Source organism: Python bivittatus, unplaced genomic scaffold (genome assembly GCF_059951505.1).
Source record: "Python bivittatus isolate LINGU-HERP-01145 unplaced genomic scaffold, Pbiv_v1 ctg000020_np1212, whole genome shotgun sequence".
Classification (NCBI taxonomy): Eukaryota; Metazoa; Chordata; class Lepidosauria; order Squamata; family Pythonidae; genus Python; species Python bivittatus.
Genome location: NW_028277030.1, coordinates 49066791 through 49094254, shown reverse-complemented (window position 1 = coordinate 49094254; position 27464 = coordinate 49066791). Strand labels below are relative to the sequence as shown.

Here is a 27464-nt window from a genome sequence, read left to right as displayed (position 1 = left end):
CGCCTGCATCCCCTTGCCCTGAAATGCGCGTGTAGTATTATTCGTGAATTCACGGCGCCGAGCTGCACTGCCACGGGTGCTGTGCCACCTAGGAAAACACCAAGTGAATTGGGCGGGAGCGCCGTAGGATAGTCCTGTTCCCCAAGGGGCTCCTCTCCGCAGAGCTGAGGGCGAGTATCCCCAGCACATACACGGAGATACCCCCATGGCCTTATGCGCTGGGCAGCCTCTCCTTGCCCTGCAAGTTCATCGGAGCAGCTTCTCCCTCAGCACTCCATACATGCCCCTTTCCTGGTCGCCAGGGTGGCCCACCACCCCGTCAGCCCCACGACCCCTTTGGGGAAGAAGCTGAGCCCTTTGCCTCCCGCTGCCCAAAGTGATCCCCGCGAAGCGCTGGGGCAGCTCCGGCCCCAGCCCCAGCCCCTGCCGCACGCGCGAAGTTTGGAGCTCAGGTCTCTGCCCGTTCCTCCCCCGCTTCTCCCGCCCTCGCGCTCGTCGCTGTTGCTGGGTTCTGCTACCGCGGCTGCCAACGACAGGACAAAGGCACATTAACACGTGATGGCAAAGGCGCTTCATAAATGGGACCAGGAGGCAAAGAAGGGGTGTGCGCGCGGAGACAGACCGTTCAGAAGAAGGGGGACGTCGGGCAAGCCGCAACATTAGTAGCGACAGCAGCAGTGAAGCAGGAAGGGGAGGTGGAGACCGCTCGGGCGCAGGGGAGGGCGGTGGGCGCAGCTCCCTTTCCTCCCAGAGCGGCAGGAAGAGAAGCACGGGAGAAGCACATGGCGAGGGGCGCGGACGGCAGGGGCTGGCGCACGTCCTGACTGGCTGAGAGGAAAAGCGAGCGATTGTCCACCTGCCTGCTCTCTCCTTCCCTCCTTGCTCGGCTGCACCGCCGCCTTCTCACCCGCCTTCCCACCACCCTTCTTCTCCCCTCAGCACCGCCTGGCGAGAAGGTCGTCGCCCGCCACCCCTCTTCAGCGACCTCTCTCGGGCTGGGAGTGAGGTTCCGTCAAGGAGAGCACGAGGCGCCGGCAGCCGCCAACGAGGACCAGCGCCCTGCTTTTCTCCCTTCGGCCGCGGGTCGGGAAGAGACGGTGCCATGTGAGGGTGGAGAAAGGTAAGGAAAGGAAAGGGGCGCTTGGGGCAGCGTGTTCCGGGGGCGCTTTGTATGGGCTTGCCTCTTGCCCTGGCCGTGAGGAGCAGCCAGCCCATGACAGGACTCGCTAGGGCTGCGCTGTAGAGGAGGAACCTGCCCTTATGGATGGTGCCCAGTGTGGATGGAAGCCCTGTTAGGGATAAGACGCACCCGCCCATTTCACTCCATTCCATGAAGTCAGGCGTGATGAGCTCCTCTAAGGACGAAAAACTCACTGGATCATTCTCAAGGTAATGCGAGTTAATTGTTCTACTCTCAGCAGCAGAGAGAAAACACTTGAGAGTTCAGCCCACACACAGTTGGAGCCAGTCAGCAGAAGACTGAGTCTCGACTGATTTAATTGTAGCTGTGCACTGTGCCTTTGAACTCCGATCCTAAGCATCCTAATCGGTGGAACTTGCTGGCAAGTAATGTCCTCGGGGTACCAGTGAATTAAGTAATGCATGATTTATTTTCCAAGTCTGTAGATTTTTTTTTTTTAAGTGTTTCCTTTAGGGGAGCTCAGACAGCTCATGTGTGTCTACTGTAGCAAGCTCATTGTGTATGTGCCTTGTGATATCTATCAATCTATCTGGCCACACAAATGCATACATATCACCTATTAAGCTGCTTTCTAGGCAGTTTGTAGATCATCTGTGTCATAGATATTTTGGAAAAATTGAATATAGTATCAAGCATTTGGAAACTGGTCAGTTATGCCATAAAGAATCAATAGGAACTATCAATGGGAATTAAACAATAGTTTGCAACTGACATTCAGAATAATGCATTGCTGCTTTAACCAAATCTCCCAGTACCTGATGAACCATGAAAGTTTTTTGCAGCCCTATAATCTAAATCCCCATGCAAATGCCCTTTGTCAAGATATTTGGGATTTCTTGAATTAGTCAGAAACATAAACAGACAGAACATTACCTCAATGAACAGGGAATTAGCTATTGATTAATGGAAAAGCCTTTTCTTGATATTGTGCCTCAAATCTCTCTCTTTAGTGTACTTCATGTATTAGAGAAGAAAATAGCAAAGAATGCTTGTTTGGATTAGCTAGGTTTTGACATGCCTGTTTATTATTGATATGTAAAATGGTTATTGGGATCTATTTGCCAGAATAAGCTAACACCCCGAATCAAGAAATTTTGAAATGCAATAAATTTTTCATAGATGCCATATGTCTTAACAACAGTTGTTCACCTTTATGGTTTACTGTATACTGCTCCTTTCTTCCCTTTATATTGAAGTATAATTGGTGCTACTCAGATAAGATCAGGACAATGTGACTATAAAAGAAGGCAAGATTGAGCAGATAACATTTTATATTCTCTCAATTTAATTTTTTTTTTTAAATGAGCATGATTTTAACAGAGTGGGAAAAATACAAGATATGACAAGAGCCACCCTTGTAGACCGGTAGTTTTGTGGTTAACAATATGTGTTCATTCTTCTCCATGCAGAGCAGTCAACCTTCTAGGTTCCCCTAGGACTTTGTCAGACATAGAGGGTTTCATCTTTAATCCTAAGCCTTTGGTGATTAATAATGGAAGACATTGTTATTGATTTTTCCTGTATTTCCTCTGTTCTCCCTTCCCTACCAAACTCCCAAGACTTTAAAAAGGAGAAAAATAGCACAATAGTTTTTGCTCTTTGGTTATCCTGGGTGCAAAAATGTTCAGTAAGGGATTAAAAGACCAAAACAAGCCCAATACATTGAGAATCCAATATTGGAAAAATATTTCAGAATCTTTATTTCAAAACTGGCATTCAAAATACAAGTAAAGTAAGGTTAAATTTTAGTGTTAAGCATCAGGTATTTTGACAGAAAAATTATTTCTACAAGTTAAGAAATCAGTGTACAAAGATTTATTTATTTATTTCTAACAGCTTAGGTATTATAGTGTGCTTTTTCCTTACTCTTCTTGTATCTTCTTATGATGTCATTGTTCTTCACTTTACAGAACATGTATCTTTGCTCCTTGTATTACTGCAGTTGTTTGACCTAAGAACGTGATCAAAGTAGCATGTTTACATCTAGTGACATTTAAATAATAAGATGGTTAGCACTGGAACAATTATCTGAGAATATTATTTTTCACAGATTACATATAGTTCAAACTACATAGGTTTGCCTTTTTGCAAGAAGAGAAAAACTCATTAGTGTGATGACAGCTTATATTCTGCAGTGGGTGTAAATTAACTATAGGAGAAAAAGCATAAGCATCTAATTAGTTTAAAGCCAAATATACACATATTAAATCACATTAGCTTAAGAGAAGCTATGTAGGAAATGCAGAGGATCATTTTAATTCTACTGGAAAGAGAATACATTTATGTTCAAAAACAATAATTTCATTTAATGCTAATAAGCATTTGAAAAGATCTAAAAACATCCAGGTATAGAAGAGTATTTTCTACCAATGTGCACATAAAGCCTCTGGTAACATCTCAAATATATTGGAAAATAATGCAATAAGTAAATAAATGGATCAAAGCTGGACAAGATCCAATATTTTATTAATTTAACCACAATTCTAAATTCACTCATGAGATCAAGTATAAGTGGGACCTACTATCAAGATTGTATAGCACCTTGTCTTTGATTTTCTTAGAGGTTGTTTCTCTGATCATAAAGTTACTTCAGTTGCATACAGGATCAATTAAAGGTATTAATCCTGTACTACATGGATGATGTGCCCCAAATAAAACCTTCCTTTGTATTGTTGAACTTCGATAACTAATTAGCCAACTGAATATGAAAAGAATGTTTAAACCTTCCTTAATTTCATATCATGACATAAACTTGTTTAAGACAATCTAGTTAATGCTGCCACTATCTTGAAAGTTTGACTAGTTAACTTAGCATTTAAAGAAAGATTTGTAAAATATTAAAATGTGAGCAAAAATCCTAGCCAGATTAATACTTCATTTTTCCAGAGGTTTTTTTTTTTTTCCTGAGTGTACAAGACTATTGCATCTGCTTTCCTACATCTCACTAATTTCTGATGGGAAAAGTTAAAAAAGAACCCTAAAAGATTCATGTCTGTTTCAGAATAACTTATTTCATGAATGTTTTCTAGCAAATCACTCATACTTCAAAGATGAGGAATTCATTTTTGTCCCCATTAGGTATGTGGGCCTTTTTTCTCCTCTTTGATCATCCCTGTATTATTAGTTTTATTAGTGGCTTTATGTAATGTTTATAAATTAAAAGAGAAAACTCAGAAAAACACGTGGATCTGCCCTGCATCCATAAATCAGGCAACTTGAATATTTGGATGTTGTTACTTGCAACGTTGACATTGTCCAGCTAATTGCTAATTTAAAAGGTTTGCGGCCAGCAATCCCAGTGTATGGTTGTAAGCCTAACTGCAGAAATGAAAACAAAAGCCAGAAAGAAATAGATCCTTTTTCTATTCTGGTTCTCTATTAGTAATGATCTGTGTGCCAGGCCTTTCTATTAAAAGCAGTTTTTCAAACATGCCAAGGCAACTCAAATTGGCATTATGTTTTTGGTGTGAAAGAAATTCTGCTAAAATTTAACTTGCTTTATTCCTATACTGTTGACTGATACAGGGCACCTTTGTTGCCCGTTACTCTGAACATGCAAATGTTTACTTAGAGCTATTGCTGTGGTGTATATAGTTATGTTAATAAAATCTTACAAGATTAACATATGCAAACTATGATTATTACTCATAATAGCAATGTCTGAACCTTCTAATTTAAGAAACAATTTTTCATCCCAAAGTCTAGGATTCTTTGTGCTTGAAGAATGTTTTGTAAAGACTTTTTCCTCACTGTGACAAAAAATACAGCTAAAACAAGCTGTGTTTGTTACGTTTTAAGACAGAGTACAGCCAGAATATTAAGACAGAGTACATTTTGTACTTACACACACTCATGTTGTTAGACATTCAAGTGGCCTTACTGTGTCCAGTCTTGATATAATGGCAGGATAGCTAGGTACAATAAAGAACAAGCTTTCTCTCCTATAGTAGTTGCTTATGGAACTACTATTATGCAATATAGCTAGCCTAATAATGGTGCCAGGATGAGAAAAGCTGTGCTTGCCTAAATTCCCTCTGGTGTTGAAGCCTCAAGATCCTCAATCTTTTCTCCATCTGTCCTGATGGTATATCACTAATAAACAAATTAGATACTTTCATTTAAATATTAATTCTATATTGTCATGATTTCACAGTAAAAGGTCATAACTAAGATACAATATTTGATTCTCAAGCTTTGCATGATCTGGAAATCACTTGATGTCTTTAGCAGTCATGGTTACTGAGTTAGTCATGTTCATTATAAAGGCTGGAATAGAAGATACTGATTAAGAAACACAGTAAAAATCTATTTTAGTCAGATGGAGTAAATTTTCACACCTGCATTTTAGGAAAGCTGGTAAAATTTTCCTTCCCTTGATGACTATGTGAAATTAGTAAGGAATTATTATTTTTAGCCACATCAGCCTGTTTTAACATAGAATGCTAATGGGATGAATCTACTACATCCACCATCTAAGAAAATTATATGAAGTTTATTTTTAGAGTGCTGAGAGAAAAGCTAGAGTTGATTTGTTTATTTATGTATTTAATTAATTAATTTCTACTTCACTCCTCTTCTGAAAGGAACTTAGAATGATTTATAAATCTTAAATAAAACCATCACAGTAAATCAACATTGTTTAAAAATAAAAGGTGCAAATATAAACTTTTTAAAGTGAACTTTTAAAAAGTCAGAAAAGTAAAACAAACAAAATACAGTGCTATCTTAGAGGCACTCTGGTCCTGGATTAGTTTTTATCCCATAAATACGTAGGCAAGCAGGAATGTCTTCCACTGTTTCTGAAAGAAGAAAGCCATGGATTTCAAAAATTGTGTTGCTATCCTTGAGAAAGTTCTGTTGCTGCCCACTACACTGTGAACTAAACCCACTAGTGCTACCCTGCGAAGTACTTCCATAGCTGGTCTTAGTGCACAAGTTAAAGGGTGTCGGGGGACATGATGCTTTAAATCTTTAGGTACCAAACCATTTATTTTGATAGTGTTCTTTCACATTATCTTCTTTTGCATTCCTTCTTTTCACATAGTTTATATATAGGCTTCAGAAAGAGTAGGCGCTCCACACGAAACATTTGGTAAGTATTAAAACACCTTTAGGCCACAATCCTATACAACCTACTTGGGAGTAAGCCCATTGAATTCACTGGAATGCATATCCAAAAAACATGCAGTGCTGTCTGATGACATATGTTGTTGTAACATTCCTTACCTACCCTTTCGTATTAAGAATTCTGATTTGCTGATATCAAGTATTTCTTCAATATTTGTAAGCCTTTTTCACTAATCCAGTGAACATATAGAATAGTAGCTTTTATTATATAAAATATATTTATTTTGAATACAAAAATGAATTTATTTATTTTCTTATAGTAGCTAACTGCTTCAACCAGCTGAAATTCTGTAATTCTTAAATACAGTAGTTTATTCTACTCAATTTTTTCTTTTTATTTAAGCAAAACCATTTGCACAATGATGATTCAAGGTGAACACCTTGAAGATATGGTGTAACATCTTAATGTGCATGAAAGAATCTGTTTCCCCCCAGTCAGTTAGGAGATAGCCACACATGCACACACACACACAAACACGAACACCTTTTTAGCTTTAATTTGGATTAAAGTTAGATACGAGAGCTCATTTGTGGAAGGGTCTCTCACATATGCTCATGTGTAGATTTCACATTTAATACGTTGTTTGCTTCCCTTCTTAAAGGCAGGGTTTATCCAGTCACAATAACGCAGCAATGATTTATATATCAGTGTACATTTGCAAACTACTGTAAGTTGGGTTGAATATTTGCCATGTTCTGTAGTGTTGAAAATGGATCATCAGCAACTTGTCTATGAGCTAAATCTACCTCCTAAGAGATGTGATTAAAATACTTAGTGGCAACCTAGAAGTAAAAGAGGGGTGAAGAAGGTAATATCTGTGTTAACTTGCTGATGAAACTTTATTGTAGTATGTAGATTAGTATGCTAGCCACTACTACCCTTCTAACTTTTCCTAATTCTGTAACTATACATGTGAAAATTATATTTTCTTGATTTACTTATTTCTCAAATATAAAAATCCATGTATTTTTACACTGTTCATTGCTATAAACTTTTAACTTCATGCTTCTGGATTACTTCCAAAACTGTACCATGACAATAATTTTGCTACTGCATATTAATTATTCTGGTGTTCTTTTCAGATTATTCCTTCCTTCCTTTCTCAAATGTATTAACAATTTTTCAGCTTCTTTGGGCTATTGCACAAGATCCCATTTTCTAACCACACAAATCTACATTTAGTATATTATTCTATAGGAGAGGCCAAAGTACAAATACTTGTCAATCTTCCATGCCAAATCTGAATGGGAAAATAAGTATAATCATTATAATTATTTTATTAGTTTATTAAAAGGGGAATAATTACATATAACTTTGTATCCCTTACAAATGGTTGATATTCTGGAAAGTTAAATGGAAGTATTCTCTCAAATAGCAACAGTTAACTGTAAGATTCACTGCCAGTAAATATAATCATTAATAATGGTTCCAGATTTACCTGAGCCAATGGGCATATTTTACTGCCAGTATTAGGGACAGTAAACTGGTATGCCAGATGCTAGGAAACACAGTGAAGTTGGTAGTACGGTGGTCATGTCTTCCTGAAAGTTTAATTAGCCATAGTGGAGAATACAAAAGAGAGTGGATAGGCATTTGAATTGATCCAGAAAATCTTATTTCATGTATACATTTCCCCTTTTTATTGAATATATATATTCATAAGACATATTAATGCATTTGAGAGTTTATATCCCAGTGTAGTTTAAATATAAATAAGTAAATGAGAAATATCATTAACAAAGCTTCAAATATTCTGAATTAAAAAAAAAAAAACATTCTGAGATTCCTTCTAGTATTTGGATCTTACTAGATTTGTTTTAGGAGCCCTTGTTGATGAACAGTATTCTGAAGCCATTTCAACAGTTTCTGTCTTGTAATAATTCTGTAGTCAGGCCACATCCGTAAAACTTGGAAAGAAGCAACAAAATCATGGGATAAGAAACAAGCAGGGTTTGATTCTTATTTAGAATTTTAATTTGGAACAGAGCCATATGATTTTTTAGATTTCTCTAAGATTCTTTTAAGATTTACAGCATAGTATTTAGATTTAAAGCCCCACTAAGTTCAAAGAGACTTCTAGGTAAATGGATACAGGATCCCATTTTACCTTAATTAACATACCACAGTAAAATAAGCTGTGTTTTGTTTTGTTTTGGCTTAGTATGTTTGTAGACCCGTAACTTTGTAAATCATGTTTTTTGGCTTAATGCAATGTATGCTCAGGTATTGTGGTTTTTAAAACTTGGTTTATGGCTTAATGGGATGTGTGAACACCCTAATTGTAGCTAATTCAGTAGTATATAGCTTTTTAAGTATTAGTTTATGTACAGTCATAGACTAAAAACAGTTAAAATACAAAACATCCAACATAAAAGTCCAATTCACAGCAGGAACTAAGCATACCTAGGTTACATTCAAACTATAGCTTGACATCATGTGTAAACTGAGGCTGCAATCCCAAATTAATAAAGTAAACCTTGTTGAACTCAATAGGATTTCTTTCTAAAGAAAGGGATACTAATTTAATTGTTTACATCACCTAAGTTAAATAAATAAAGATATTTTCATGATACAATTTTCAGGAGGATTAAAACCAGCAAAGATCTACTGTATTTAACTTCTTTCACTGCAGCTCTTCAAAAAAGGAATGGAATAGCAGCTCTTAGTGTACTTAATTATATTTAGAAACATTTATTTCTTTTTGGTAGTGAAAAAAAGATTTGAATAACTTGCCTGAAACAATGTCTTTTTTATTTGTGTCTGCTTAATATTAATGGAATTATGATCTGTGTACATTTGTCAAAAGAATATATTAACAACTTTATAAATGTTAAGTCATATTCATACTTTAATCAGAGATGAGAGTTAGGCCACCATCTCCAGCATAGACTACTTGCCCTTCAGAAAGACATTACCAAGCTAAACCTGGTTGCGTTCTACCTTGGCTAGTCAGCAACTGGTAGAAGCTGTCTTCTCCTCTAAGGGTAGAGGACACAATAGAATGGAAAGAAGAAAGGAGGAAGTTGAATCTGCTATCTGTGTTCCATCTTAGCCTTAGAAAATTTTAATTGTGTGTGTATGAGTTAAATATGTCCAGAGCCATTGAAGAGTGGTTGGAAAATAAATCTATAAGCATACAAATAACTCAAGTTGAACAGTTCATTTAGACATTGGTACTGGATTTTGTAAAGATTTTTTTTCCCAGTAACCAAAGTCAGTATTTCAATATGAAAGCATTCTTAGGTAAGTTAGGTGATTATAAATCAGTTCTGAATTGCATTTTATGTTTTTGGTTTTGCTTGTGAGTTGCCTTGAGAAGGCCTTTTGCTCTGGAAGACTCTCTAGAAACACTGCTTTTTGCTTAAGTACTCTGTATAAAAGGAACAATTACAGAATCTGGGTTTTATGGTTATACAGAATTTATGGAGTTAAGCTTACATACAGTAGATTTTAATATAAAGTTTAACCATGGCCAGTAAGATATGTATGGGCAGGCCTGTAAGTGAAGTTGCTTTCAAGACAGAAGTTTATGAATGTGAATCATTCTTAGTCAAGTGTCCATTTCATAATACTATGTTCTGATCAGTTTTATTAAGATCGAATACAACCTTTGCTGTACTTTGAATACTTCAACTTCTGCCATTATTAATTTTTTAGAAATATAACTAGTTCATATTTTCGCATTTAAAATGGTACCCACATAGCCAGCTAGCATAATGTTGTATTTGTTATTCTGTTGTCACTTGAGGAGTTAAACTTACTTCATGAGTGAGTAATAGTAAGCTGCATGCTTGGCAGTGCTTGACATTCAGTGTCACAGAGGGCACATAGCAAATTGTTCTGATTTTTAGTTAAAGATGCTACAATGGATTTTTAATTGTTTATGCTGCTGCTTCCTCCTGTTTTAAATTACTTTAGTGGATTTACTGGGCTGCATTAGAAAGGGCTTCAGATTCCTATTTTAAATTTGTAATGTTAATGTGGTTGACTCTGAATAGCATTTTATGTTTTTTTTTTAATATGAATTATTTTGAGGGCTTTTTGCCCTGAAAATCATATAGAAATACTGCCACTAAATGAATTAATAAATGATGATCCCTGAAAAATGCCTTTTCAGATTGTAGGGAATTGAGCTTGGGAATCCTTCATCTTCATTAGAACAGCTGAGGAAAAGCATTCCATTTAATCTGCCAGGTGTGTCAAAAAAAGAATAACACCAAATTTCAGAAAACCCACCCAACAAAACCTTGTCTGCAGTGGATCTCCTTTGTCCAAGAGGGGTTATACCCCAAGTTGATTAAAGTTTAATTTATGAATAGATGACCTTATTCAATCTATGCCTAACTTCTTAAAGAAGATCCAATTCTGGAGTTAATTCATAACAATATAATCCTGTATCTGTTCAGAAGCAAGCCCCACTGAGTTCAGGGAGGTTTACTCCCAGTCAACTGTGTGTAGTGTTATATCTTAAATGTTTTCATTTTTAGGAAAAAACAAAAGGTAAAAGGAGCCCAGAATACAAAAGATACGCATTATAGGAAATGTGCAAAAGATGAATTAATTAGATTGCCTAATAGTAAAAGACAGCACAAATATAATGGGTATACCGCAAAAACTATTTAGGTGATAACTTCTTCAGACCACTGTGTTCCATCTGTGGAAACAAGCATTTTGCTGATGTCATTTGTGAATTTGGAGAGGGGTGGGCTGTTAGCCACTTCTTGCATGTTGAAAGCTATATGTGAAGACATCATATCTAGGTCCTTCTAAATCAGCGGAAAAAATTAGTCATGACTTAGTTCTCATTGATTTCAGAGTGTCTAACAGCCTTTCCTAAGTTGCAATTTTCAGCTGCAACAGAATTTATCTGGCAACCTCAACTTTATCCCCCTGCTCATACAAAACTATTCCTTTCTCATCTCTGGCCAGTGATTTAAATATTATTCCAGTCTTTTGTGGAACACCTAGTCTTCTTTCCTTAAGCATACAGTACACTCCACTGGGCTTTCCCATCCTCTTTTGAAGAGGTGTGTTTGCCTGACCAGATAAGTCTTGAATAAACTAGAGTTTAGGGCAGTAGAAAGGTTTGAAGGATAGCTTTGAAGGTCTCTTTCACTCAAAGTAGTGAAAACTCTGCAAAATAGTGCACTTCCTCCTTTCGAAAGAGTGAAGTAAAGCTGCTATATTGCTTCCTGATTGCTGCTTCTACCAGGTCCACTAGCTGGAAAAGTCTTCTATGTATACTTTCTGGAGGCACCAAAGCCTGTTCCAGTACTTCCAAGGAGCTACTGGAAGTGCCAGAAGATGCTTCTGCACATGCACAATCGATGAACAGAATCCTTTTCCAGCTAGTAGATTTGTCAGGTTGAAGGTAGAACTGCATTTACATTGAATGAGCAAATCTACAGTTTGGGAGTCTTTCTGAACTCAGTGTTAAATGTGAAAGTTCAGATGGTGCTGGGTTAGATTAGTAAATCAGCTGAAATTGTAACCAAGGCCTTTGTATTGGTTATTTGTGCAATGGTGACAGCCAGGCTGAAAGAAACTGGAATTCTTAAAGATAGTTTAGGCTGTGCAATTCATGAAGAATGCAACTGATTGAACTTAAGTAGGCTGGACAGCTGGCTCAAGCATTACCAATATTATGTCAGCTACATTTAGTTACTGGTGTTTGTTAGTCCAATTTAATTTTTTGTTAAAAAATTTGTTTTTAAGCTTTAAATCAGTTATGGGGAATATGAAGCCTTGCAGATTGTTTCTCACCATTGGCTATGAAACCTGAAGCTGTCCTTTCCTGCTTCAAAGACTTAAACAAAGTGGACCCAAGTAATAAAGGATTGCTTTTATCTGTACTGGTCTGTGTATACTCTGAAGTACTGAGCCTTTTCTCACTTGCCTGCTGCAAAGGGCATTGGTTGGCTAATGCAAGATAGAATATTTTTTGAGTAAGCATCCTGCACTTCTGAAATGAGCTTCTGGATGCCTTCTTTGTAAGCATTCAGGAAAAGTCCAAAGATTCATTTGTTCCAACTTCTTTTTTCTTGATTTTCTTTGGGGGGGAGTTTGATTTTACTTGTAATTAATATATTTAAAGGTTCGTGATTTTATGCTGATTTTAGTAGGTTTTGTTCTTTCATTGCATTGCTTCATTATGTTTGCTATTTTGAACAGTGAACTCTTAACGTTAGCCTAAAAAATAAATAAAATGAAAAGACTGCAAAAGACTGTCTTTTTCTTATGGAAGAATTCTATATTGAATCTACATTGTAGAATCATCTACATCTAGATTCTACATTGGAAACATTTATAGAGGAGTCTTTCTTTTTTTAATAATATTTGTATTAAAAGTTCTAACTACAATAATAAAAGATAATGCAAACTAAAAAGAAAAAGAAAAATAGAAAGAATAAAAGGTGCAAGAAAGCCAAAAAGAAAGGAAAAAGAAAAGAAAAAAACTTTAAAAAGTGACTTCCCACCCTCATCACAAGTATAAACAGTTTCACTATCTCTTCACCTCCTCTTAGTTAACGTATATAAAACCCTTCATCTCATAACTCAACTGTTAACTATAGATAAGTCCAATAAGCAACGTCTTTCCCAATCCAGGTGTCAGCAAAAATTTCAAACAGAGCCTAAAATAATCATATTCATTAACACATAAAAAACTCATCATTCCATATCTCAACTCTTTGTTGTTGTTGTTCAGTCGTTAAGTCATGTCCGGCTCTTCATGACCCCATGAACCTTATCGTGCCAGGCCTTCCTGCCCTTCACTGCCTCCCTGTCAGGCCTAGCCCAAGGAACTCCATGAGACCATGTAAATTCAGTCCAGCAATGTTTATTAGCTACAACCTCTAGGAAGAATCTTCCCAGACTGAAACCCCAGCTCCCAAGTAATGCCAGCCACAACATTGTGAATTCCTCAGGGAGGTGCCAGTCTCATCCTCTTATCTCTCCCTCATGCCTCAGGAGATGAAAGAAAATGTTTTTCTCCCTGAGTCTGGCCTTCATAATTCCATTCCATTACACTCTCTGAGTTTGCTGAATTTCATGTTCATTGCTTCGGTGATGCTATCTAACCATCTCGTCCTCTGCCGTCCCCTTCTCCTTTTGCCTTCAATCTTTCCCAGCATCAGGGTCTTTTCCAAAGAGTCCTCTCTTCGCATTAGGTGATCAAAGTATCTGAGCTTGAGCTTCATTATCAAATCTCAACTCTTAACTGTAAGCAAATCCAATACACAACATCTTTTCCAGTCCAGATTTCAGCAAGACCAGAAAGAATCCCCCAAAATAACAAAGTATCCCATTTTAACCCTGATCAAATAAGCCAACTTTATGTTCCATTTACATAAAACAATCTTCCTCTTTAATCCATTCAAATGATCATTATCCCTTCTCTCAAATTTCTTCAAAACTTTAACAAACCTCTTTTGTAAGTCCAGCAGGAAAAAATTATTCCAATTACTCTCTTGAATTGGCATTTTTATTTCCTTCTTAAATTTTAAATTTGATTTATTTATTTTTTTTGGTATATCCAGTGATAAATTCTTGTTCATGTTGTTTTCCATAATCATGTCAGATAAGTTTTGTTCCAAATCTTTTTCTTTAACAGTATCTTCTGGTGTAACAGCTTCTTCTGGGAACAAGGTGTTCCTAAAAACACACAACATAGCTGACATTGTTGATTCAAAGTCCTGTTACCATTCCTCAACAATATCTCTGAAGGTCATTATAAGTTGTTATGTCTCCAATATCGAAAATAATTTTTCTTTCCCACAAAAATGCATTTATTCTTTAAAATTAATTTCAAGGTCTTAATATTCAAAATCAAATATTCCAACTTTTTCTGAGCCTTTAATCCATTTAAAACTTTCTATAGCTATAACTTTGTCTTGCTTTTTGCTGTTTATTTTGAATTCTTAAAGCTTATAAAGATACCGTTTCATTTTCATATATTAAGGATTGAAGACATTTACCGAGTGTTTCCACCTTTGTCATTTTGAAGGTGTCTAACTTCTTTAAAGCAGTTAATAAGCAGTTTCTGAAGGTGATTACCAAAGTAAGTGCGAACTTAGTGTCATTTGAAGGTTCCAACTGCAGCTGGAGCAAAATGGCAAATTCCCTTGTCTCCTGGTTTTCCCACCCTCCAGAGACCTCTGCCTTGCAGTCCCCTCATGAGGAGCAACCATATGGAACACAACATGGCAATCTCACATCCTCTCTTTCTCCACAGTCGTTGGCTCTGCAAAGCACGGGCCGTCTTCAATCTGCCATTTCTTCCCCGGAGGTCCTATAGAGGAGTCTTTCTATTCACATAACAGCACTTCTGGATCCAATCTCCTTCTCCTTCCTTTTTTTTTTTTTTTTTAATTCTTTGAAGATGTGTTTGTGGGTTTGTTTTGAATTGTTGAAACAACAAATTTATACTGTATTTGGCTTTCCTGTTTATTCTTATCCAATCTGTAGATTTTCATTACATGGGTATAGGACTAGGAAAAGCATTGTCCTATGCAACTTTTTAAAAAGTATATTTAGAGCTTCAGAATTTTTGCCATCTTGTACAGTTAATCATCAAACTTCAAATATTTTCACTGATAGTTGGCATGGTATATATACTTAATTTATACAAATAAATTCCAAGAAAATAGATTTCAGTGGGAATTGAATTACTTGTTTTGGTTTAACTTTAATGTAGTTTTCACTGTTTTAATAGGTGCAACTACATATTGCCTGTGATTTGCAATTATTATATTCTCAAAAGCAAACAAAGAAACAAACAGAAGAGAATCCAGCTGCATTCCCAAAAGACTAAACTCTATTACTAATGAGCTCCCTTGTATTCTAAAAGAAATTTGAATTTACAAAATACAGCAACTTCAAAATTACTGTGATAATCTAAATGTAAAATATGGGAGAAATGGGACATTGAAATACGTGGTAGGATTTGCTTGTCACAATACGGTTGACCAAGGTACTTGTATAGTAAATGCATATGAAGCAGCAATTTATAGATTTTTAAAATCTGTGCGTGTGTGTGTTTGTATATGCATATATTTTAAACCAAGATACTGTCTGGATATTTTTCTGCACTTTTAAAATAGGAAAAGTTGTAAGGAAGAGTTGGTTGGCACACTATTCATTGCAGCTTTGTCACTGAATTGTTTAGCTTCATAAAAATATGGAATGAAGTGCAATTAATAAAATATTTATATATATAGTCACCTTTATAAATGTTATAGGGCTAATTGAGAACATCTTACAGAAAATGTTCTTTTCATTATATACAACTCTGAGATTTTCCATTTTTTAACATAATGACTTACATTGCTTTTTTGTTAAGGATTTCTTTATATTGTTACAATAATTGGCATATTTTAGAGTTAACTATATGTTCTAAGGAAATTAAATGTGATTGTATGCTATAAGTTTCATAAAATTAGTTTTGAGAATTTAACTAAAAATTCACCATTACATATTTAAGTCAGTTTATTGGGAAGTTTCTTCCACTTACATTACCAAGTTTCTGTGTTGTAAACATATTTTAAATTTTACTCAGATCCACATTAGACTGATGGTGATTCCAGTTATATGTAAAATCTAGTCACTGAGCTGGAATGGTGGTGGTGGTGTTTCTCAAGAAACAAAGCTATGAGAAGCTTTTCTCTTTAAAATGTAATTAAATAAAATTATTGCAATAATACAAAAAGCAGCAATATGATATGGGTGAAATAAAACAACCATTAGTATAATAATATTAATAGTTATTTATATAATGATTTTACATAACTAAACATATTCTAATAGTATAAACAGAGTTTTCTTTTCTCTTGTGCATTGTTAACACCTACTTTTTATCCTGATTTTTAAAAATTCTCCTTGAAATCAATTATTATTTCAATTGATTAAAAATATGTTTTTGCTGCTAGGTGATATTTAATTTATGCCATGTGACAGGTAAATGTAGCAAAGTTTGAACTACAGCTTTAATAAGAGAAATTGCCGTTTCAGCTGAAAATAGAAAAGCATTATATGGGTTCCAAAGGGAAAAATAAGACAGGAAGCTATGGCCTCAGAAATGTAAGAGACAGGTTTATTAAAGGAGGATAAAGCTTGAAGAGATGAAAAAATGAGATGGGAACAGAGGTAAAAAAGAACTGAAGGGCATATGATATCTGACTTTTACATGTTGGTTGAATTCCCACATCATGCTATACTGTAAGATGATTGGTTTGGTTGTGGCTTAGGCATGACTCTAAAGTTGATATATATAGTTAATAAATCCTGGTTTACAGTTGAGTATATGTGAACCTAAGAATTCTGGTTTCCTCAAACCAGGATTAAGCAGACCATTACATAATATAACTGCGAACCCGGTTGATGATTTTGAACCAGCTTGATGATTTCTGGCTGCAGCCTTTTTATTAAAGTTTTGTATGCCTTCCATTAAGTCTTGCAGAAGACAAATAAATGATAGTTCATTTAAGTTCCTTAGAGAGAGGGGGAGAGAGAAAGAGTATTATGTTTGGATAGGGCATTGAATGTATTTATACTTGACATATGAAGGTTTTTTAAAAAGTAAATAGTATCAGTTGGCCAGGGCTTTTATATGTAAAGAAATGCAAATAATAAATTGGAGGAAATCATTACTGGAGCAGCAGGAGCCATCTAATTTAGCCCTTCTGTTTTCTCCTTGCACCTTCTTGGCTTTGAGGAAAGGGTCTTTTCCAAAACTGGCACTTTGTGATATTTAAGTTACGTTCTATAAGGTAATCTTAGAAACAATCACTGGTTCAGAAAAACAAATTGAAAGGATTTAATAGATAGATAAATCTATACAATCCCTTCTGGTTTTAAATAATAGGATAATTTATGCAGAGAACTATTTGAATAGATGTGTAAAAAACATTGCCACCCATTACTTTTATTTTCTAAGAAAAAGTATGGGGCTCATGTAGAGCCAAGAGACATTCTTGTAAATAAAAAAACATGCTAGAGGGCAGGATTTTATTTTTCAGCATGCCTGCTTCCCATATTGTTTAATTAAAAGAATCAGTTAAAAGAAATTAAGTCAGGGCATAACAAGGATGTGCCAAGGTACAGTCAGTTCTCAACCTCTGGTCTAGATCATGAGGATTAATATGCTCCCTGAATGCTGACACACCCCTGAGAAAAGGTGCCATTCCTTTAAGACCCTTTAATGAATGGCTTCCTTTTAAAAAGCAACTTTTTTTTTTTTAATTTCATGGAGAAGGCTGGAAAAAAAAATCAGATTTATATAATGAATAGGAGAAAAATGTTGTGCTTCTGTGTGGTCTGAAGTAGCTCTTCCCAACCAGTTTTTAACCGTGGAGTCATCTTCTCTTCCTATTTATTGTACAAAGTATTATGTGGAATGAACATATTTTTTCACTAGGTTTGCATATTTAGATTTGCTTTAAAAATGTTATATATTTTCAGATCAGATTCTGTATGAGGTGAATAGTTGAGAATTAATAATATCCAGCAACCCTGAATTTATTTATTTTAAGTCTGAACATAGTGATCCAAGTTGGACAAAGACTTAACTTTCATGCTGAAAGTGTTCATAAAATTTGACTTGTGTAACTGAAAGAGTTTTTATCAAATTGATTGGATTTCTGCCACAATGATACATGAATAATAGGTTTCATTTGTATTTTTTCTTTTTCAATAATATTGTGGCATCCTGTGATTGTGATTGGATCTGGTAGTATCCCAGTGACAATCATTGGACAACAATCCCTATGTGACATTCAGTAAAATGATCTGAACCACATAGACCATTTTAAGCTTTCTGAAAACAGCTTATCACATGTGTAGTGAAACTGGACAATAGATGCAAGTGTATCTCTTGATCCCAGCCACTATCAACAGCTGTACACTTTCCATATGGGAAGTATGCAATTGAAAACCTGTCCTTGTTTCAGTATTCTGCAGCAGACATTGGTGTAATTGTATTTTAAAAAGGAGAGATCATTGGCTTGTGAAATAGAATTGGGGGAAAACATTTTTAAACATACACAACAGTATTAGAATGATTTAATTAAAACAAATGTGCATTCCAGTATTTCTGCCCTAATTTTTTAATCATTTCGCTGCATATACAAATATTCTACATATTCTGCAACTTAATTAATATTCATCTGCTGTAAATGTGAGAAACTGATTCAATATTAAGTAGAGCTAATGGCACTACTCAGTTAAGTTGCTTATTATTTCTTTTGTCTTTTCCAACTTTGCATATATTTATTGAAGTTTGGTTTTCTCCCTCTCTGACAGGACTGCTTCATATTTTTTTCCAACTCTGCATAACAGACATCTGGGGTTATGAAGTCAGTCCTAGATGGCCTTGCAGATACAACCTTCAGAACAATTACAACAGACCTTCTTTATATGGGTTCTAACGACATCCAGTACGAAGATTTTAAAAGTGACATGGCCTCCAAATTAGGATACTACCCACAGAAATTTCCTCTGTCTTCTTTTCGAGGTGATTTCCATCCCAAAATGACTGCAGGAGAAGATGCCTCTTTAGGTGCACACCCATCGGATCAAATCAATCTTACAGATTTTTACAACAAGACCTTGTCCCCATTTAAGGAGAATGAGGAGAATATACAGTGTGGAGATAACTTTATGGACATGGAATGCTTCATGATTCTGAACCCTAGTCAGCAGCTGGCCATTGCAGTCCTGTCCCTTACCCTGGGCACCTTTACTGTTCTAGAAAATCTTCTGGTCTTAATTGTCATCCTGCAATCTCGAAGCCTTCGTTGCAGGCCTTCTTACCATTTCATTAGCAGCCTGGCAGTAGCTGATCTCCTTGGCAGTGTAATTTTTGTCTACAGTTTTGTTGACTTCCATGTTTTCCATCGGAAAGATAGTCCTAACGTGTTCCTTTTCAAATTGGGTGGAGTTACAGCCTCATTCACTGCTTCAGTTGGCAGTCTTTTCCTCACAGCAATAGACAGATACATATCTATACACAGGCCCCTCTCTTACAAAAGGATTGTTACTAGGTCCAAGGCTGTTGTAGCATTCTGTGTGATGTGGACCATAGCTATTGTAATAGCTGTTCTCCCTTTGCTTGGTTGGAACTGCAAAAAGCTCAATTCTGTTTGCTCAGATATATTTCCTCTAATTGATGAAAATTATCTGTTGTTCTGGATTGGGGTCACCACTGTACTCTTGCTTTTTATTGTTTATGCCTATATGTATATACTCTGGAAAGCTCATAGCCATGCTATTAGGATGCTCCAACGTGGAACTCAAAAGAGCATAATAATTCATACTTCAGGGGACGGTAAAGTGCAGCAGATCACTAGGCCAGAACAAACACGTATGGACATTAGGTTAGCCAAAACTTTAGTCCTCATTCTTGTGGTTCTGATCATCTGCTGGGGTCCCCTACTTGCTATTATGTTGTATGATGTTTTTGGGAAAATGAACAAGCTTGTCAAGACTATCTTTGCCTTCTGTAGTATGTTATGTCTGCTGAATTCTACAGTGAATCCAATTATCTATGCTCTCAGGAGCAAGGACCTGAGACATGCTTTCAGAAGCATGTTTCCATCTTGTGAAGGGACTGCACAACCCCTTGATAATAGTTTGGAGTCTGACTGCCAGCACAGACATGCTAACAATCCAGGCAATGTCCACAAGGCTGCTGAAAGATGCATTAAAAATACAGTTAAGATTGCTAAAGTGACTATGTCAGTCTCTTCAGACACTACTGCAGAGGCATTGTAAAACAAAGACCGCTGCTCCATGGGAGAAGAAAATGAGAGAAAGCAAAAGAAAATCATGATTTCAAAAATGTGTTTTTTCTCAAATGTACCATTTAAAATTTTATTCTAAGTGATTTTTTAAAATTAAGTAGTAGCCCCTTCCCCAAGTTCTATAAACAAGGACTCAAGCTTTGTTTTTAAAAATAGATTTCTCAATTGGCAAAATGTTAATTGACTAATAATTGCTTAACCCTATTGCCATGTACAAAGACATCTCAATCAATGAGAAAGGTCTATACACTAAGGGGAAACATTAGAAGTTGAGCCGAAATATGCACAATAGTATAATCAGATCTGACACTAATTTTATAATTGCATTTAATTTTTGGTATGAAATACATTAATGGTAAGTAAGTTTTCATACCATCCCCTCCTCCAAATGCGGCAGTACTGGATTGTAAACATTTTGTATGATGTCTTGTGAAATGTATAATGTTTACTGTATGTTACTGATATTTGTCTAATCAAAGTGATTAAGTAGATTTGTGTAGAAGTAATGTAAAGTATGTGACGATGTAACCCTCTCACCCTACCATGAAAATACTTCCTGTATTTTGAAGAATTTCTGTGAGGTATATTGAAAATGTTATGTTCTTAGTGGTTTTTAGTGAACTTAAAGGGAAAGGCTTTATATTTATTCTCCTCACATTTGAAATCCCTATGAAACTCCTGTATATGGGAACAGCAACAACAACAAACTATAACAACTTTTTCTTTGCAAAAGAAAATAATACAGTGGTTCAAACTGCAAAAAGTAGTTTTTAACAGATCATTGGGTTTTTGTTGGAAATGGTTTGTGATGCAAAAGGCAAGATACCAGGCACTGGCTTATTTAAATGGAAACGATTTGTTCTGGCCAGTTGCTAGCAGAGGTTCTCCAAAGGCAACGTGTGACCAGTGTACAAAGTTATCACTGTGATATATACTTGAAATGTGTTGCATTCCTAAGTCCCTGGTTTCAGTGCATTTGAAAGCTGAGATGCCAAACTTTAATTCTGGTCACAAATGGATAAAATATTACCATTGTACTTCTTAAAATATGTGCATATATAATTACTATCTACGTATTTGTGTGAATTGTGTGTGAATTCTAAATAACTGTAGGTTACATTAATATTGTTAAGATAAGAAATTGTGACCAAATGTTTTCTTATATTTCTTGTTGCATTCTTTGCACATGAATTCTGTTTTTAAAAGTGAGTTCTTCCAACCAATCCATAACAAAAATACAGCTTTGCATTGGAGAAAATCCAGTCTGATACCTAAAGAAAAATAATAGTCTGGTATTAACAGATAGCCTTGCTGAGAAGACAAAAGTGCTATTACACTTTAAGACTGATTGGCTTGCTATGTATTTAGTCACAATAACTATGGAAATGATTGAATAAGCTGAATATCAGTGTGAACAAATATAGAAAACCTAAAACAGACATTTGCAAGGGTCAGAATTAAGCCACCATAGCAGCAAAATGCAGGAGAAGCCTGTCTGAAGACTTTCAAGTCCTCACTATCTCTGCCAGAATTAAAAATGCAGAGACCAAAATTGAAATGCCAAACCTTAAAAAACAAAACAAAACAAAACATACAAGCCTTAAATTCTTGATCACAACGAAGTAGGATTCTCAAGGTCACTGTGATCTGGCCAAGATGACTTACCTGTGGAAGCAGGTTTTCCGGTTGTGACTCCTCTTACTGACCAGGTGATACATGTAGAGGAAGATGCTGCACGGGTAGTTTCCCTTTCTGGGTTCCTTACTGGTGGTTTGGAACCTATCCATAGCATCCGGAAGCTAGAGGCCGTGTTTATACGGCAGGATACTAAACCCAGCGCTGTCCGCTGTCAGCGTAGCAGGTATATAAATTCAGATCCTTATATGCAACAGGGCGTATAGCTACCATATGGAAAGATGATTGGTCAGCCATAGATAATTTGAAACATAAAATACTACAAACTGGAACTAAACGAATTTAATTGCATTGATAAGCAAAATAAAGAGCTAAGGCCAAAGGTAGAGCTTAACCACTGATATCAAATTTCCAGAATACAGATATGGTGATGGGAGCTTTTTTCCTTACACTGTTTGTGTGGAAGATTTTTATTCCAGGATTGTAGAAAAGAAATGGGTTCAACTTCATCTCCATCCATAGTCCTAACATGGTTGGCTCCTCTGCTTCTTCCTTCCTTCCTTCTCCCTTCCATCCTTGATAAAATCCTTGACATGACCGCAAGTACCACATTCATTGTCACAGATTAAATCTTTAGGAAGCTGACCCAAAAGAACATTTGAGTCTCAGGAAAAGGAAAGCACCTCAGTAGCCTACTCTGTCCGTTCTCATTGTCAGGAATTTCTGCTTTTTAAAGAAGATCTGTTAGAAGGGATCTCTTCTCCCCACATCAGACAATTATACTCACACATAGGCTGGATACACACTTTATGCTAAGAAGAAACCATAATGTGGTTTCTTGGTTTATTATGTTGTATGAGCCCAGCAATTCTGGCTTGTAAATCATGATTCATGGCTTTGCATGTGCATTTGTGAATCCAGCCAGTTGTGTTTTTTCCCCCAGTAAATTATGATTAAGCAAATTGTGGCTTGGTATGATATTGAACTTAATTACAGACTAGGAGCTTTTGATAGCTTTGAATGGTAAGGCTGTTGTTTTGGGCTTCTGTCAGTATTTTGAGGAACTTTCAGTCTATCCAAGAAAAGGCACAGACAATGGAAGAAACATACTTTACTAGTGACATTTCTTTGAGCTGTGTCATGTTTCCATGACAAAAGGGGATCTAGCAAATGAAAGAGGCCATGATTACATTGATAGTGCCTTATTTTTTATCACACAAGTTCTTTGGCAGAATGAAATAATCATGAAAACTAAAATTAGAAATGGCTTTGTTACCTCCACATAGTAATTAATGTAGGTAGTAGTAGCACATACATTGGTCACAGTGACAGGAATTCATAGAGTATACCCAGAGGGAAGCAGATAAGAGGAAGGCTGATATATTGTATTTACGGTATTGGCAAATTGTAACTGGATAGAAAAGACTCCAAGACTATGGAGATCTAAATATGGTTAATTCAATCTTGTTAATTAGCTGGTCACTATGATAAATAAGAATTTCATTCAGATGAGCAACCAGCAGCAGCCCCTGGGGAAACAGGAAAGGTACCTCTAAACAATCAATATAATTTGTATTTATTGGTTCATATTTTATCAAATTACTGTTGGGTTGAGGATAAAACAGAATCTGTTTGAATCTGAGAGAGGCAGCAAGACAACTGAGGGGGGCGAAGCCAATGCTTGGCAATGCATGCATGGAACTCTGGCACATAATAAATATGCCTCATACCTTCACATCTTATGAAGACACAAAAGGGTGGCAGCTTTGCATATCTTACTCTGTGGTCAGAGCTGTCCAGGCCTATTGAGTAAATAGTAAATATTTGCAGGCGAGTTTTTTCTAAATATCCACTGGGACTTCTTTCAGATACACATACAATAGTCTGATAATAGTTCTTTAGTAGGACAATGGGAATGGAATGGAATAAGAAATGTTCTCCGCCTTTTTAAAATGGTAAACCTAGTAATGTCCTAGGTATCTCCAGGTATCTGTTCTGGGCTCATGTCCAAAGAGATCCCCCATAAGACATAATAGAGCCTTGTCCCTAATTTTAAAATATATACAGGCAAATACAGGGAACAATGGACATGTACTATCTTCCTCTATCCTTGTTCAGCCTATGTCTTGCTCATTGTTTGGGAATGTAAGTTCCTGTAATAGCCCATTAGTGTGAGTATTGTGTAACACACATTAAACGGAGAGTGGGGAATAAATTTTGCTACCTGCTGCAGCCACTACTGACTGGATGGAAACTGATGTAATTTGAACTTAATGTCTTCTACAACAACAGGACAGTTTTCAATTTAAAAATTTGGGAGCAAAAAATACCCAAAGTATAAAATATAAAAGCATTTTAAGAGCCATTTTTAAACTCAATTCTTGTGGCTTCAATGTAAAGTTGTGTGGATTTCTGTTTTACGTGTTCAAGATACTATCTTTTGTGATTAAAATAAACTTTGGGACAATGGGGCTGTCATGGCACTTACCATGGTGCTTATTGATAAAGAAACAACTTCCTGTGAAATATTATGTCCTCATCAATATATTTCATTTAAAGTAAATGAGGTTTTTTTTTTTCCTTTAAAAGGTTCTTTTTTAACTATGTACATTATAATAACACCATTTTGCAACTGAGCTGGCTATGAATTCCCTACAAAGTGAATGCTAAACATAGCTGTTATTACTTTACTCAGATTAGCTGCATTTAAGCAATGCTTTAGGACAGCTGTTCTCAAAATGCTTAGGAAGGCAAGCTCAATTCTGCATGGGGAACTTCAGGCTCCTCTGATTCCTCTCCAATCAGTACAGCTAGTCATTCTGATGAATGCAAGATTTCCCATGACTCTAAATTAGGGATTTAAACATTGGTGGGGCCAAGTCTCCTCCTTTTTCTTTATTCTTTCTCTTTCTCTCTGGTTTTATCTAGGGTGAGGAAAATGTAAACATTGTCAGTTTGCCCCACCCCAGGGCTTCATGTGCTTCAGTACATGCTTTCACAGAGCTTTGCAAATGAGATCTTCTTTTCCAAGACTGGATATTGTTCTCTGTGTGTATCTCTGTGCATGTGTCCTGAAATCCCATGCACCTGCTGAGGAATCTATACAGGATATGGGTGTGCGTGCACACAAGACAGAGTTTTCTAACTACACCTAAGGCAATATTATACTGTGAATGAAGAGGTTCATTGTTTTATTTTTTGTGCATTTAATAATTTCTTACCTTCCTTTTGAGGTTGCAGCCTTTCTTGTAGTTTCTGTTGAGATAATAAGAGCCATTAACTCTTATTTCTGCACAGTGACCACAAGCATCCTAGAAAGCAGTGACTGAGAGTTCCACTCTCTTCCCCAAATGTACCTGAAGGAGGCAAGTGAGGTTCAGGGCAGCTGAATACAGTTGCACTTCTAGCACATAGTTTGGGTACCATCAGGCAATGAACAGCCAACTGTTCTCGGTATGGACACTGTTGATCATTCAGCCACCTGGTGTTAGGCATGCCCTTATCTTGGTGGTCTTTATGGGGTGTCCCAAATGTTCCTCTTAGACGCTAATTGCTTTCTATACATTTCACCAGACATGCCTGCCTAAATGGAGTATTTCCATTCCCAGAGGCAGTGTATGTCACCTAGATAGAGGCTGGAAAAGAGCAGGATGGCAGTTTCCCTTGATAACCTGCTTGTGATCCTCCAAGATAAGCCATTTACTGTGGAGTTCTTGGTGCTCTCTGAGCTTGGTTGATTGCAGACCTCTCATTACTCAGCTAGGTAACATCAGTGCATCAGTGCACTGTTGATGTTACCTAGTCGGGTAATGAAATGTCTGCAAACAAATAACCAAGCTTAGAGAGCAGAGAGGACTCCTGGTTCAACTCTGAGCTACATCTATTCTCCTCTATTATAAGCCATTTAGCCAGTCATTGTCAGAAAAACAAAGCATTAGACCAGATGGGCTCTAGACTAATCCACCCAATCAATTCCCCTGCTTTTATGCAGCATGAAGAAGTGGATGCCTTGTTTTAAGAAGGTCTGCTATGAGAAGAACTCTTCCTTTAGAAAACGCTCTTCCTAAATGCTGATGTTCCCTGCTAATGGCCTAGCAGCTTAACCATTCATTCCTTCATAGTCACCTGCCCACTCTCACAAAGTGAGTGGTTTCATGACTAAAAATTCTGTGTATTAACTTTAAATGTTGTGTATATCTGTGCCAGAAACATCTGTGTTATTATGTGGAAATTAGAATCTCCATCATCTTAATGTACATTTGTATATTTCCTATTTGATGCTGTGCAATCACTCTGAATTTCTTTTTCTTGCACTGATGAAAATGCCTCTTGTATGATAAATAAACTCCTTCCTGTGGTGAATGTATGTAAATAAAATTAAATAAAAACATTTAAAATGTCAGTTATACAAGCAGTGGCCTGAAAAAGGGATATCTGTCACAGCAGAATGGAGCAATGAGGTTGCTATGACATCTGAAAAGTTCCAGGGATGCAATGTCAGAGAAAGTTTTTCCTCATAATAGCAAAGTTGGTTTTCTGTAGCTTTTTATTTTAATTGTTTCCAAGTGAAGAGCCTGAAACTCACAATGTCTGTAAATCTAACATTATAACCTTCTCTTTAAAGTACACTGTATTGTTAGATGTTTGTTTGAGCTGGTAGCACCCCTTGCAACTGCTGCGATACGTTTCTGTTGGCGATTTGTATATTACTTTGTACACAAGTACTGGTAAGATTGTTATGAAAAGTAGCTTCTGCCATTAAACTACCTATAGCGGAATAGTATATAATGTTACAAATGTGTTACTACCATGCCACATTTTATTTCTCCAATGTAATTAAACTTATTTATTTGAAATCAACTATCCTGTTTATTTGAATGTGAAATGATTTTGAGATTTTTATGAGAAGATCCTGAAAGACTCCTCTTCATATTTACATGGTCTGCTTTTGGAAGTCCTATATACATTTTCTGGCTTTGTTCTAAGTTAACCATGAGGAAATTTCGAGATTATGAAGGAAATTTTACAATGTGATAACAAGACTTTTGTCATATAGAAAGCTGGCTGCTCCTTCTCTTTGCTTTAGGGACACAGGTAGCCCTTGTTCACGTGACCAAAGTTACAATAGTGCTAAATGAGAGGACTTATAACCATTCCTTGTAGTTGCAGCCATTAAGTATCCCCACAGTTGCATATCGCGATTTGGGTGCTCGATGATCAGCTCGCAATTATGTTGCAGCATCCCGCGGTCATCCAATTGCCATTTGTGACCTTCACTGCTGGCTTCTGAAAAGCAAAATCAATGGGGAAGCTGGCAGGAAGTCGCAAATGGCAGTCACATGACTGTGGGATGCTGCAACCGCACAGGATTCACCTAACAATAGCAACTACAACTGCTGCAACTGCCGTCATAAGTTGTAGTCCTGTGACATTGCGCTTTATGACCGCATTACTTAGAACGGAGTTCCTGCTCCCAATTGTTAAGCGAGAACTACCTGTATCTAAAACTTTACATATTTTTTTCCTCAAACTAACCTTGGATGTTCAGGACAGACCTGCCAAAGTATCAACACAACATTCTCAAGGCTGGGGATGGTCCAAACTGTGTTTCCCTATGTGACTGAATTTCTGCCTCATTTTTCTCCTGATTGTGAACTAAAGGCTCATATTTATCCTAAGTGTGCAAGGTTTCTAACTGAAAGTC

At 36.5% G+C, this 27464-nt stretch overlaps 1 protein-coding gene across 2 annotated transcripts; it reads left to right on the top strand.

Moving 5' to 3' along the window:
* Positions 1–563: 563 nt before the first annotated feature.
* CNR1 (cannabinoid receptor 1) lies at positions 564–26583 on the top strand. Of its 2 annotated transcripts, XM_088138387.1 has the most exons (3): positions 564–695; positions 940–1120; positions 18627–26583. In XM_088138387.1, exon 3 carries the CDS (start codon positions 18675–18677, stop codon positions 20094–20096), a length of 1422 nt encoding a protein of 473 aa, XP_087994513.1. In that variant the 5' UTR covers positions 564–695; positions 940–1120; positions 18627–18674; the 3' UTR covers positions 20097–26583. The 2 variants fall into 2 exon arrangements, with proteins under 2 accessions (XP_087994513.1, XP_007436076.1); XM_007436014.3 differs by lacking the exon at positions 564–695 and having other exon boundaries at positions 714–1120.
* Positions 26584–27464: the final 881 nt, after the last annotated feature.

Bases quoted from the DNA above. Each gene is read 5' to 3' on its own strand.
- CNR1 (XM_088138387.1), top strand. From the start codon at position 18,675: ATGAAGTCAGTCCTAGATGGCCTTGCAGATACAACCTTCAGAACAATT.